The sequence below is a fragment of the Harmonia axyridis genome, chromosome 5, assembly GCF_914767665.1.
Source record: "Harmonia axyridis chromosome 5, icHarAxyr1.1, whole genome shotgun sequence".
In the NCBI taxonomy this organism is placed as follows: domain Eukaryota; kingdom Metazoa; phylum Arthropoda; class Insecta; order Coleoptera; family Coccinellidae; genus Harmonia; species Harmonia axyridis.
In genome coordinates this window covers 35,974,334-35,989,212 of record NC_059505.1, presented here as the reverse complement: position 1 = coordinate 35,989,212, position 14,879 = coordinate 35,974,334, and the positions used below count along the sequence as shown (strand labels likewise).

The following is a 14,879-nucleotide window of genomic DNA, read 5'->3' as shown; positions in this document are numbered from 1 at the left end:
ATTTAACAGCTGTCAAGTGATATTTTCTCAGTTTGGTTCGGCAATTCATCATGAATAGACTCACGCTTGAATAACGCTTGCAAATAGTGCAATTTTATTTCGAAAATAATGGTTCTGTGCGGAATACGGATCGCGCACTACGTCCATTTATTTTGTTTAGCGATGAAGCGCACTTCTGGTTGAATGGCTACGTCAACAAACAAAACTGCCGCATTTGGAGTGAAGCTAATCCTCAAGTGTATGTCGAAACACCGTTACATCCAGAAAAACTGACTGTTTGGTGCGCTTTATGGGATGGTGGAATCAATGGTGGAATTCATTGGAATCTGGTCATTCTTCGAAAACGATGATGGCCAGAACGTTACAGTCAATGGTGATCGGTATAGAGCCATGATTACTAACTTTTTCATTCCTGAATTGAACAACCATGATGTCCAGGAGCTGTGGTTCCAACAAGACGGCGCAACATGTCACACAGCTCGTGCCACAATCGATTTATTGAAAGACACGTTTGGTGACCGCCTAATTTCACGTTTTGGACCTGTGAATTGGCCTCCAAGATCTTGTGATTTAACACCGCTAGACTACTTTCTGTGGGGCTATGTAAAGTCATTGGTCTATGCGGATAAGCCGCAAACCCTTGACCATCATTCGAGCCAGCCGTGGCGGTCATATGCCAGAAATTATATTTAAAATATAATGCCACAAGGTTATCTTGCGGATGAATAAAATTCATGTCAATCACAAAATACATCGTTGTTTTATTGCAATTTAAAGTTCTATAGCTCTAAAAAAAAACACCCTTTACATCGAAATGATCCTGATTTTCATAAAAAAAAATCATCTTCAGTGATAAGGCTCATTTTAATATCGGATGCTACGTAAATAAGCAGAATTGTCGCATTTGGGGCACAGAAAATCCAAGAATGATTGTTGAAAAGCCTCTTCATCTTCAATGTGTCACTCTTTGGTGGGGTTTTTGGACCTTACTTATTCGAAAATGAGGCTAGTGCAACTATTAGGGTGAATGTATTGCCCTACCGAGCTATGGTTAATGATTTTTTTATGTCCGGAATTCGAAGATATTGATGTGAATGACGTTTATTTTCAACAAAACAGAGCTAAGTACCACGCAAGCAACGGAACAATCGCAATTTTACAAGAAAAGTTTCCTGATCGTGTTACTTATTGAAGAGGTGATCACAATTGGCCACCAAGATCTTGTGTTTTAACACCTTTAGACTTTATTTTTTGGGGCCACGTGAAAGATAAGGTCCATGCCAATGCTTCGATTCAAGACCTTGAAGATGGAATTAGTGAAATAATTAAGGACATACAGCCACAAATGTGCAAACTGGTCATGGAAAATTTCATAAAAAGGATATGGTAGAGACCTTTTGGCTGATATTCATTTCCATCATTAATGGCATATCTTCCTCTTAACATTGAAATAAACATCCATTGATTTCTCTTGAAAAATAATTGTTTTTCTTATCAAAATGAAACTTCTTATAGGATAACCCTTCACCTGAAATCATTTCTTACCATCCCATAGTGAAGTGAGTCAAAAGTACAACAGCACTCTCATTTCTGGAGGCGTATTTCACGTGCGTGCAAAGCACTTTCATCTCTGTTCCAGAAGTGGAATTTCCTATTCTCAGGGTGGCATCCCTGTGGTGAAAGCTGTACGTCATCGAGTAATCCAGACTGTGCCAGTGGTTGTAATTCGTCATCCATGACGGAAAATGGCATTTGTTCAAGGATGGAGCTGAAACAAAATAAGGCAATTAATCAACGTGATATTCTTTTCTTGATTCAGTTGGGAAGTTTTTTGAATGGAGTGCATTGTTAGCAGAGTCGTAATTTTTACGTTTAAGAACTGGGGAACTGAGAATTTTCACGGGTCTCTGCAAATTGACACAAGAAATTATACAGGGTGGCCATTTGAAAACGAAACAGACGAGATTACAGACGAAATAAAGTTTTTCGATAGAAATGCTCGGACAGGTCGATTTCTGTTTCGAGGGGGACAACTTAAGATGTAGGTTACGGACGCATAGCGCTTCAACCCTTGCTACTACAACCCTCACCCCCAAATTTTGAATAGGGAAGATGGGGTGGGTGATACCTCATTTGAAAGGTATTTTTATACTGATTTCAGCACAGTAATTGTTTTTTCATTGTATGCATTAGTTCTCGAAATATTCTTAACTAAGTATTTGAAAATGAAGTGGTGTTTTCATGGCACTTGTAGTGTTTTGTGAAAAATCGACATTTTGAGCTTCAAAACAACCATGACTGTGGCTTCCTTCCTAACTAACTAACGCATGAATATTTCGAGAACTAATGCATAAAATGAAAAAACAATTACTGTGCTGAAATCAGTATAAAAATACCTTTAAATTGAGGTATCACTCACCCCATCTTCCCTATTCAAAAATTGGGGGTGGGGGTTGTAGCAGCAAGGGTTGAAGCGCTATGCGTCCGTAACCTACATCTTAAGTTGTCCCCCTCGAAACAGAAATCGACCGGTCCAAGCATTTCTATTGAAAAACTTTATTTCGTCTGTAATCTCGTCTGTTTCGTTTTCAAATGGCCACCCTGTATATTTCATCGGTGTTATATTAAGGTTTTACTCAATGTATTTTTTTATTCTTTGAGCCACTGTTGGGTACCAAGCTTTACTTCTTAGAAAAACTTGAAAAAGGACTGTGTATTCTGCACAAATTCACCTATCTTACACCTAATTAATTAAAAGAAGGTTGTAGGACAAAACGAATTAGATAATTAATTTGAGCTCTTTGGTTTTATGGATCTGTTGGCTCAGATCATGAATTTTTTGAGTAATCAGTAAAAATTTAGCTTTCAAAAAATGCCACTGAAATCTAGTCTCCCTATTTTAAAGAACGTAAACTTTGGGTCATAGCTTCGTAATTAGAAATCCTGCTGAAAAGACGAGCATACTTCTATCATCTGTATTAGCGGAGATTTAAATTTTTTTCGATATTGCTATTTTTCCAATTTTCGCTTATAACTCGAAAATAAAAGAAGGTGGCCAAAAATGAATAACACTGTTATTAGTTTCTCAGAAGAAAAGAACGAGAATGGGGTATCAGGTTTTGTCTAAATCATCTGATTTAAAAGTTGTATTGCTAAAACATCGAAATTTGCCCACCCTGTACTAGGGATTCACGGCTTGGCTTGCTTTTCAAGCTACTTGGAATCAGCTTGACTTGATATCTAGTCAAGCACAAGTCAAGTAGTAGTTTTTCAATCTAGAGTCAAATCAAGTATTTATTTATCAAGTACTTGAATCATATCAAGCTACTTGATTTTAAGCAGTTTTATTGTGTAGTGTCACATCAATAAAAAATGATTAAATGAAAAGGAATCTTGCAAAAAACAATTTCATTTATTGAACTTTTTGTATGAAAGAACCGAAAATATCAACTTTATTCGAAATAGAAACTTAAATTAAATCACTATAAATTATAACAAAATAAAAAATAATGTTTCTCAATATTGAGTAACCTCTAGGCTTCGTTTGATTTCATCATTTTTCATCCAGGATCTAAGACACATGAGGCATCTTATAGATTTGTCGTCTAAACTATTGCGTGTTTTTGTTACTGTAGGAGCAGCTCTGGAAAATTGTCTTTCAACAGGAGCTGAAGATGCTGGCGTTGATAAAAATCCTTGGCCATTGTGGCCAAGTTTGGAAAGATATTTCTGTAACTACCAAAATCTTCCAATAGATTTCATAGAGATGTGAGTAAACTACTAATGAAGTCACACTAGCGAATGATTCAGTCTCTCGGCGCTTGAGGAATACTCTTATTTGGTCTAAGCGCGCACGAGATTGCAGAAATATATGCCCTGCGACGCGTGCATATCAAGCTCAAGTAATATAAAGTAGCTTGATATCAAGTCAAGCAATAAATATCAAAAATCAAGTCAAGTCAAACTCAAGTATGTAATTTTTCGAGTTTGATTTTTAAGTCAAGTAGTTAGTTAAAATGTCAAGCTATTTGACTTGATGAATCCCTACTCTGTAAATAAAATTCACTTGATCAGTGTAGTAAATACACTGATCAAACCGCGTGAGAATTAGATATTTTAGATTGGCAAGATTTGTAAAATTACTGTAATCGTTTCGAAGAGTTAAAATAGTATATTCTAAATCAAGTTGCAGAATGGGCTCCTATTCCAACACGAATGTGAAATTCGAAAACGAGCAACGAAGGAGCGAGTTTTCGAGAGCATGAGTGTTGGAATTGCTTTCTGCAACGAGTATTAGACGATATTTTCTCTATTTCAGTCAAGTTTCGTGAAATATTGTCGAAATTCAACGAAAACTTCAAATTATATATCCTAGTGACTTTTGTATTTTATCTTGGCAGTTGGTGTGAATGTTATGAAAATTGACAGATTACGGAATTTGGATATGAATCGTACGTTTCGAATTCTGACATAATTTACAATTACGCATTAAATTCGTGATTCATGTCTGACGAAATCAATTTAACACCACCAGAATTGAGTGAAATTGCGAATAATGTTGCAAGTAATTTCACTACATCCAAATTATATTATATTGACAATTATTAATTAAGTCAGTGTAGACAACCACAAAACGAAAAATATAACTGAAAATATGTAATAAACTCATTACGATACTGAAGTAGGGAAAAATATTTAACCCTTCGAATTGAATACAGTAATGCTACAAATCTAGCCAATCAATCAATCAATCAAAAATATCGAACACCCCCGCCCGTTTTCGAATCCAACTAACTTTAAGTATTGAATTGATCGTCAACAAAATTAGAGCTGAAACCCCAGCTCCAAATCCATTTATACGAAAATTTAATTAACCACATCGATTGACGTTATTCAACCGATGTACAAGCCATCTATTAATCACCTTTCAAATACACGAGAACAAAACATCTCAACCGAAATGCTCAAACCTCTAGATGAAATAATGATTAATAGTTGCGATTACCCTAATGGTATTTCAAGGCTAAGCGAAGTACTCTGATTTATTGATACATCATGAACTTTTATGGATCGTCCTTCAAGGAAACGTTTCTGCAGGAAGAGCAATTCTGCGAATAATGGTAGCAGAAAAGTTAATCATAATGCAGAAGGCATTGATATCTTTTCACGAATTCAAAATTTGAAAACGATATTTTGCATGATTTTGTTCTACAAGATGTGGCAAAATAAACGGATTAGCCATACAATTAGAGAGAACAAGCACCTAATCAATATCTACGTAACAGATTATCCGATAGAGTTATATACAGGGTGAGCAACGCACGATGTTACCCTGGACTTTTACGGATAACAGAAGGTAGGAATTTATAATTATGTTATTGCTTTTTTCCTATAATTATATTAGGTGCACAACATTGCTTCCGTAAACTTAACGCCAACGAAATATTAGTCGATTTGTATCTGCATCATATATAAAGGTATTCTCGATTAAGTATGTCAGCTTACGACTTACGAGCCAAATTCTCGTCATTTGCGAGAGTTTTTAATATTCTGTTTTAATATGAAGAAATCTGCGGCTGAGGCATATCGAATGCTCTCAAATACCTATGGTGATGCCGCTATAAGTGAAAAAGAAGTGGTGAAGGATGGTCGAAGACCAGCATGGCGGTGGAAGAGAGAAGGTGTTCGAAGATGCAGAATTAGAGGCATTACTTGATCAAGATTTGTGTTAAACGCAATAAGAATTGGAGGGATCATTGGGAGTAATGCAACAAGCTTTTTCAAAGCGCCTGAAAGTCATGGGAATGATTCAGGAATGAGGAAATTGGTGCCGTACGAGTTGAAGCCGTTTGTTTGCTAGTGAAGCAAAGGCAGAGACGGAAGGGATTTCTACATCTTATTGTGACTGGAGAAGAAAAATGGGTTCATTAAGATAATCCTGAGCGCAGAAATCATGGGGATATCCCGGCCATGCCTCCACGTCGACGGCCAAACCAAATATTCACGGTTCCAAGGTCATGCTCGGTATTTGGTGGGACCAGCTCGGCGTATTGTATTATGAGTTGATAAAACCGACTGAAACAATCATAGGAGATCGTTATCGAACGCAATTAATTCATTTGAGCCTAGCATCGAAAGACAAACGGCCGCAAAAAAACGAGAGACATGATAAAGTGATTTTTCAGCATGACAATGCTCGACCCCATGTTGCGAAAGTGGTCAAGACATACAAGGAAACGTTGAAATAGGATGTCTAACAAAAGTTAGAGCAGAGTTGGAGTATATGTATAACTCTTGAAGATGGCTAGTCTGAAGAATAAAGTCGAATTTTTAAGAAAAAACGAATTTAAACTTCTATCATTGTTTTATGAAATTTCCGAGATCATTTTAATTGGTCTGAAAATTGATATTCCGTGATATTCGGGAAATAATAAGCACACTTCGAAAGTTACTGTTTATTTTTTCAACGATATTTATATAAGATAATTCATTGATTCTTCGCATACTTTTCCATTGTTGATTTTTCCACAGAACGAGAACCACTGTTCATTCTTCAGAAATAATTTTCTTCGGAAATAATAAACAAAAATGTTTCACAACTTATCTCGCGCTACTTTATTTGATTCTAGCAAGGAGTTTGTTCTATTTATATTTTACTTCACTCATCTATCAACACTTACCGAATATATGTTCGAAATTTAACTGTACTAATCCATTATATATTCTCACTTCGTTCAGAATTAGAGGTTCTAATGATCGTTGACCTGTTAATTCTAATTTCAGCAGCTGAGACTTCTCCAGGGGAGGGTAGAGCTATTCCACTGAGCCAAGCCATTAGGTCACTCTATTGTAAGGATTATCTCTATTTACACGAAGCCAATAACGACTTGACAAATGGGATCGTATATGTTGTAATGGCCTAAGATTTCCTTGGGATGATTTTAAACGAAGGCAAATCCTGTTTCTTACTAGTAGGTGTCCGAACCCAAAACAGATTCGAACAAATAGCAAGTTGGTAGTTAGTTGTAGAATAACGGTACCAAGGCTTATCCGGAATATCTATATCAGCAATAGTGAAGTAAGGAGCCAAAGCAAATTTTGTTGACAAACTATTTCAACTTCACAAGAAATTCTATGTAATTTGTGCATAAAATGATTATATAGGGTGTAACATGAGTGGTTGGCCATAGCCTAGTGGCGTAAGCAGGTCATCCAGGCCTTTCTGAAAAGAAAATTGTGTCATTTTCACATGTTCAGTATGATTCATGAAAAAATTTTGTTTACTAGTCGATTTGTGTTTGCATCATAAAGTTATTCTCGATTAAACATGTCATCTTACGAGCCAAAATCTCGTCATTTGGGGGAGGTTACAATTTTCTGCTATAATATGAAGATGCTACGACGAGGCTGTTATTGGTGAAAAAACGCGCCGAGAGTGGTATCAACGTTTCAAGAACGGTGATCTTGACGTCGAAGACCAGCATGGCGGTTGAAGACAGAATATTTTCGAAGATGCAGAATTGAAGGCATTACTTGATCAAGGCTCGTGCCAAACGCAACAAGAATTGGCAGGATCATTGGGAGTGACGCAACAAGCCATTTCAAAACGCCTGAAAGTCATGGGATTGATTCAGAAACAAGGAAATTGGGTGCGGTACGAGTTCAAGCCGAGAGATGTTGAACGGCGTTTGTTTGCTTGTGAACAGCTGCTGGCAAAGCAAAGATGGAAGGGATTTCTGAATCGCATTGTGACTGGAGACGAAAAATGGGTTCATTACAATAATCCCAAGCGCAGAAAATCATGGGGATATCCCGGCCATGCTTCCACATCGACGGCCAAACCTAATATTCACGGTTCCAAGGTCAAGCTCAGTATTTGGTTGGACCAACTCGGCGGAGAGTATTATGAGTTGTTAAAAACGACTGAAACAATCACAGGCGATCGTTATCGAACGCAATTAATGCGTTTCAGCCGAGCATTGATAAACAAACGGCCGCAATACAACAGAGACATGAGTAAGTGATTTTACAGCATGACAATACTGCCCGAAAGATGGAACTTTAAATCATAAATGTTTAACCAGTTTTTTACAATAAAGCCTCGAATTCCACAAAAAAACGGCGGAATCAAAGTTGTACGTCTAGGTAAAATAACATTTTAACTTTATATAACATAGCGATGAAGGTGAAAAAATATTTTCTTTAATGAATATCTTGAAATATCGTAATCGACTACGCACTCACAATCGCATCTACAGCGCATCAATGTGTCTGGCAAAACACATAATGTCAAATTATTAAAACTGTCCGTTTATTGAGGTGAAAATTGTTTATAGGCCCCCAAGTAAAAAATTTAAAATTTAGCTTTTATGAAACGAAAGTAAAATTGTAATTATAAAAGTTGAAAGGTGTCTGGCAAGGGGTAGCAACTGTTATCAGTATTCGGCAATGGATGACGAGTTCTCTCAATAAGTTTCTCGAAGAAAATATAAACAAAATGAGCTCATAGGATATCTATATTGCTTTTCGGCCATTATGATCATTGCAGCATACATCAAACCTAAAAACCAAAAACTATTTCCATTAGTACTGCCAACATAATCTTGAAGTACTGCTCCCAAGATAAACAACAACGGAAATAGCGCCAACTTCATACGCTCCGAACCCCGCAGAGAATATCCTATCAAACACTGTCGGAAACAAGCAGCACAGAATGCAGAAACCCGGAGCGGCAAATCGACCACGTGTAAGAACTCGGAAATTCAGGGTTGCCAACCGCCGTACGAAAGGGTTGGGGACGTTCGGTGTTCTCTTGTTTACAACACTGATATCTGACGATTTGTATTCAAGAAGTTCGCGAAATATATAAATAATGTCGCTGTGTAAGCCAGAAGCGACCACGAATTTATGCTGAGTGGGGAGGTTTCCATTTGTATGGGAATAGAGGGCAGGGCCGGTGTCGAATTTTATGTGTGTGGCAACACTCGTTCGACAAGGGGCAAGCACGAACGGTTTCGTACAGTGGAAGTTTCGGTCGGTGCACTTGTGTCACGTCAAATCGAGTGTGCTTGCTTGTTCGATATCAGACGACAGCTCGGTTGAAGAAAATGAGTCGAATGAGGATAAAAAATTTGGCGATTTGGGGTTTATTTGAGATCGATTTGTATTGGATTGTGTTGGTGTTTCTTGTTATGGACTTTTTGGGAAACCCCTCTGAATCTTCTTCTGAAGGGTGTTTTTTTTGAGCTATAGAACTATAAATATAAATTGCAATAAAACAACTATGGATTATTCGATTGACATGAATTTTATTTATCCGCAAGATAATCTTGTGGCATTACATTTTAAATATGATTTCTTGCATATGACCGCCACGGCTGGCTCGGATGTAGTCCAATCTGGACGTCCAATTTTCTTTTTTCAACATTTGTGGCCGTATATCGGCAATAACACGGCGAATGTTGTCTTCCAAATGGCCAAGGGTTTGTGGCTTATCCGCATAGACCAATGACTTTACATAGCCCCACAGAAAGTAGTCTAGCGGTGTTAAATCACAAGATCTTGGAGAATTCACAGGTCCAAAACGTGAAATTAGGCGGTCACCAAACGTGTCTTTCAATAAATCGATTGTGGCACAAGCTGTGTGACATGTTGCGCCGTCTTGTTGGAACCACAGCTCCTGGACATCATGGTTGTTCAATTCAGGAATGAAAAAGTTAGTAATCATGGCTCTATACCGATCACCATTGACTGTAACGTTCTGGCCATCATCGTTTTTGAAGAAGTACGGACCAATGATTCCACCAGCCCATAAAGCGCACCAAACAGTCAGTTTTTCTGGATGTAACGGTGTTTCGATATACACTTGAGGATTAGCTTCACTCCAAATGCGGCAGTTTTGTTTGTTGACGTAGTCATTCAACCAGAAGTGCGTTTCATCGCTAAACAAAATATAATGGACGTAGTGCGCGATACGTATTCTGCACAGAACCATTATTTTCGAAATAAAATTGCACTATTTGCAAGCGTTGTTCAGGCGTGAGTCTATTCTCGATGAATTGCCAAACCAAACTGAGAATAAATCACTTGACAGCTGTTAAATCGGTCGTCATCTTGAACAGTAATGCCAACTTAAAGTTATTTACCTCGAAAAACAACACCCGTTATATTTCCATTCAAATTTTTATGAAATTCCAATTTCCTAACCTGCTATAATGGAACTGAAATATTACAAACACCCATACTTTGCTATACAGTTAGTCAAAACGACCCAGTAACATCACACGTTAAAAAAAGAATGCTAGATTCTCTCCCTCACTCTCTTCACTCCCAATCCCCGAAAGACAAAGACAATTTTGAATATCGCCCCATTTTTTTTTCCTACCACCGCGCTTCGTGGAAATCGCGGAACGAACCAACGTGCACACGCCAAGTTAAATAAGGAAATCCGTGCAAAAAATTAGCACGAGCACAATTCCCCCTCTCTGCAAACACAGAAGTCACGGAATCAAAGCCTGCTGCGACTTAATCTGCGACGTAATACAAACAAAAGTGGCGCACAGACGAGTCTTCCAACATAAAGAGTTAATTTGTGTGGGGAAAGACAATAAACTTTTATTGACTCACCACTTATCCCTGCTAGTGCTATAGTTCGTCGGCAGGGCGCTCGAGAGGCCATTATACAGGTGGAAAAGCGCTTACCGACGGCCTGGAATCGGAAAACCCACGTCTGCCGACGATTCAGACCGTCAGAAAGTTTTCCACGAATTTAGATCTCTATCAGGTCGGTGAGATTTTGACCACATTGTGAAGGTTTTTGCAATAGGAGGTTTCATTTCGAATAGCCCGGTGCTATCTGGGCTTACGTCACTTTGGAAGCTGACATCTTTCGACATTTGACAAGTAAAAATTTCGAAATTACTAAAAATGGAACTGTATACGCTTCAACAACGCAGTGAAATTGTTAAAAATCGCTAAAAAAATGATGAATATTTTTCCAGTCACATTTCTCAAAACTAAAGCACTTTTGGGTAGTTGTGGAGCAATTTCTCGGCCAGCAATGGTGAAACTGGTGGAAAATTTGAACTGATAGGACGCGTTAGTGATGTGAAGAATTGAATCCGTGTATTATTGCTGAAGGATATATATAGGAATACAATTTTGCTTTTGTCGTTTTTCTCCGAAATTTGAGGCTTTATTGTAAAAGAACTGATCAAACATTTATGATTCGAAGTATTGTTCATCGCTTGCCAGTACTTTCTTTCGGGCAAGAGGTACGCGTCCTAATACGCCGACCAAATACATGACCTTGGAACCGTGGATATTCGGTTTGGCGTCGATGTGAAAGTATGGCGGGATATCCCCATGATTTTCTGCGCTTGGGATTATCGAAATGAACTAATTTTTCGTCTTCAGTCCCAATACTGTGCAAAAATCCCGTCCATCTTTTCCTTGCAAGCAAAAACGCCGTTCAACATCTCTCGGCTTCAACTCGTACGGCACCCAATTTCCTTCTGAGTTTTTGAGTCATTCTCATGACTTTCAGGCGTCTTTAAATGACTTGTTGTGTCACTTCCAATGATCCTGCCTATTCTTGTCGCGTCACTCCCAATTATTCTGCCAATTCTTGTTGCATTTGATAATAATCTTGATCAAGTAATGCCTCCAAATCTGCATCTTCAAAAACCATCTCACTTCCACCGCCATGCTGGTCTTCGACGTCAAAATCACCCTTCTTGAAGCGTTGAAACCACTATCGGCACATTCTTCCACTAATAGCGGTTCACCGTATATATTTGAGAGCATTCGATTAGCCTCAGCCGCAGATTTCTTCATATTAAAGCAGAAAATTAAAACCTCCCGCAAATGGCGAGAATTGAGCTCGTAAGCTGACATGTTTAATCGAGAATATCTATTATACAGGGTGTTTCCTGAACATGCGGCAAAAATTCAGGGAGTTGTTCCTTGGACTATTTTAAGCATGTTTTGTCCTTGGATGATTTTTGAAAAACCTCTTTGTTTCGAAGATACAGGGCGAACAACATTTTTCATATTTTTAAAATTAATAATAGTTTAAATAAAAATGCGTACCGCACTGTGTTTACTTAGTAGGTACAATTTATTTTTAAATTTGTTTAACAACATTCCAATTACTAAAAACGGCCAGTTTTTTGACTAAAAATTGATAAGTGCAGATGGTAAAGGAATACAGATTAAACACGGTTTTCATTTGAATTCGTTTTGTGATGTATTCTTAATAAGAAATGATCCTGGTGTTTTTGAAAGGGTTCGGCAGTCAATGAGGAGAAGATTGGATGCTTGTATGCTGGCTAGAGGTGGTCATTTTCAACAGTTTTTGTAGGTTGAGTTGAATTTTCATGTAATTTTTTATAATAAAATGTTATTATCTGAAATTTTGTTTCCCCTATATCTTCGAAACAAATAGGTTTTTCAAAAATCATCAAAGGACAAAATATTCTTAGAATAGTCCAAGAAACAACCCCCTGAATTTTTGCCGCATGTTTAGGAAACACCCTGTATATTCATTTCGACTACTTCTTACCGCTACAGTCATCTATTGTAAAACGGAAGCGGAAGCAAAGTTGTACACCTAATATATAGAGAACTGTATATCTACAAGAGAAGAAGTTTCAAGAATTCTTGAAGGAATATCATCTAGGTCTGGTGTTTTTTACCGAAAGTTAATAACCAGACAATGAATAACGAATGCATGTTTGCTTTAGGAATCAAACATACACAGGATAGTAGATAGTGTTCACAATTTCTCATAACTAAACAATAAAATAAAAACAAACTGGTTTAACATAAATGTTTTTTGATGCTTTCAAAGAGTCTAAGTTCAGATGTCAGAGATCAGTAAATGTCATCGTTTAGCGTTCCGATAGCTTGGAGACCACGTAATTCAATTATCCTGTAGGTAAAATGAATTATAAATGATGCGATGTGCGCCCCCTCAGCTTGAAAAAAAATCGATAGGACTCTAAGCTACTCTGTTCTCGATTTTTTAAACGAATAATTTACACGAAAGAATTATTATTCACACGAATGGAATGGATTCGATAAATAAAAAAAACAATAACACACGTTTTATATACAATGTTACTTCTACAACAGAAGTAATTACCTAGTAAAAGAAATATATACCTGAGTTGTTGCCATGTTGTTGTTTTTATGATACATCGGTCACAAAGGTTAGCGTCATTATACTTTTTTGCAATGCAAATGGTTTTCGAATAAGAAGTGTCATTTTAATATTAGAAATAATATAATACCCTCAGGATGAAAATAAATGTCATTCAGACCAATGTATTCCAATGTCAGTCATGAAAAATCATTGATTAAATCAGATCGATGAGTAATCATTTCGTCGGGGTCCAGAAGATTCTCACTTGTTCTTGAGCGACGCTAATGGTTTCGATTCTTCACATCACTAACTTGTCCCAACACCTCGAATATTTTCACCAATTTCACTATTGCAGGCCGAGAAGGCGATTGACATTTGCAAACTGTGACTGCAAATGTTTCAACATTTTTTGTAGAGAATTTCAACAATTTCAGAGCATTGTTGAAGCATGTATCGTTCCATTTTTAGTAATGATGTAGTTTTTAATTGTCAAAAGATTACAGTTGCCCAGAATGAAACCTCTTATTGGAAAACTTTTCAGGAGTTTATGTCTCTCGGGTTCTCTAAACTAGCTGAATTCTATTTTGTACTTCTTTGAAGATCTGTGACTCTAAGAATTTGTTAGGTTATGATAGGTGTGCTAAAGATTGAAAGGTTATTGCAATAGGTCTGTGAGCGGTCTCAATCCAATTTTCTACTTTAAACTTGTGCAGATAGAGATTCATCAAGCCAAGTACCTTGACATTTTAACCACCTAAGTAGTCGACTTGAAAATCAAGCTTGTGAAAAATTACATATTTGAGCTTGACTTGATTAGTAGTTTTCTCACATTTCTATGAAATCTATTGGTAGATTTTGGTAGTTTCAGAAATATATTTCCAAACTTGGCCAAAATGGCCACGGACTTTTTATCAACGCCAGCATCTTCAGCTCCTGTTGAAAAACAATTTTCTAGAGCTGCTCTTACAGTAACAAAAACCCGCAATAGGTTAGGCGACAAATCTATAAAATGCCTCATGTGTCTTTAAGAAATCGAGCAAAGCCTGGAGGTTTCTCAATATGTATCAAGAAACTTCATTTTTTTATTGTTTTTTATTTTGTCACGATTTATAGTGTTTAATTCATGTTTCTATTCCAAAAAAGTTGATATTTTCGGTTCTTTCATACAATAAAATTAATAAATATAAGTGTTTTTTGCAAGGTTCCTTCACATTTCATGAATTTTTATGGATGTAACACTACACAAAAATTAAAATAGCTTGATACGATTCAAGTATTTGAAAATCAAGCCAAGCCGTGAATCCCTATGTGCAGACTTCGAATAAATAATCAAAATGGAAATATCATTATTGATAAACACTATCCTATATTAAAAAACAGTTTTTTTTAATCAATAGTCCACTTGACTCTTACCAAAAATGAGACGTTGAAAAAAATGTTAAACAGAAGAAATTTCCATGAAAAATACTTCATTACTCTCCTAAGCGGCGCTCCCAATCGGCCTAAAAATAGCAAACTCCCAGAGCTACCCTCAACCGTTAAAAACCAACAAACTCAACCCCAAAAACAAACCTTCCAGGACCCCTTTTCCCCCAAAGTTGGCTAATAAATTACCCCACTCAAAGGCCATTCTCCCTTAAGAAGACGACAGGTGACTTACTGCTCTTAGCATAACAATGCATAATTCATTAGTTCGACCGTAAGAAGTGGAAGGTACACTATTGACACTCCGGAA

General features: G+C 37.1%; 1 protein-coding gene across 2 annotated transcripts in view; it reads right to left on the bottom strand.

Annotated features, from left to right (window-relative positions):
- LOC123680131 overlaps positions 1–14,879 on the bottom strand; it is a 126,928-nt gene that overhangs the window by 23,201 nt on the left and 88,848 nt on the right. For both annotated transcript variants that reach the window (XM_045617843.1, XM_045617844.1), the window contains exon 8: positions 1,546–1,768. In XM_045617843.1, coding sequence (XP_045473799.1) covers positions 1,546–1,768 — 223 coding nt within the window. The remainder of the gene's footprint in view (positions 1–1,545; positions 1,769–14,879) is intronic.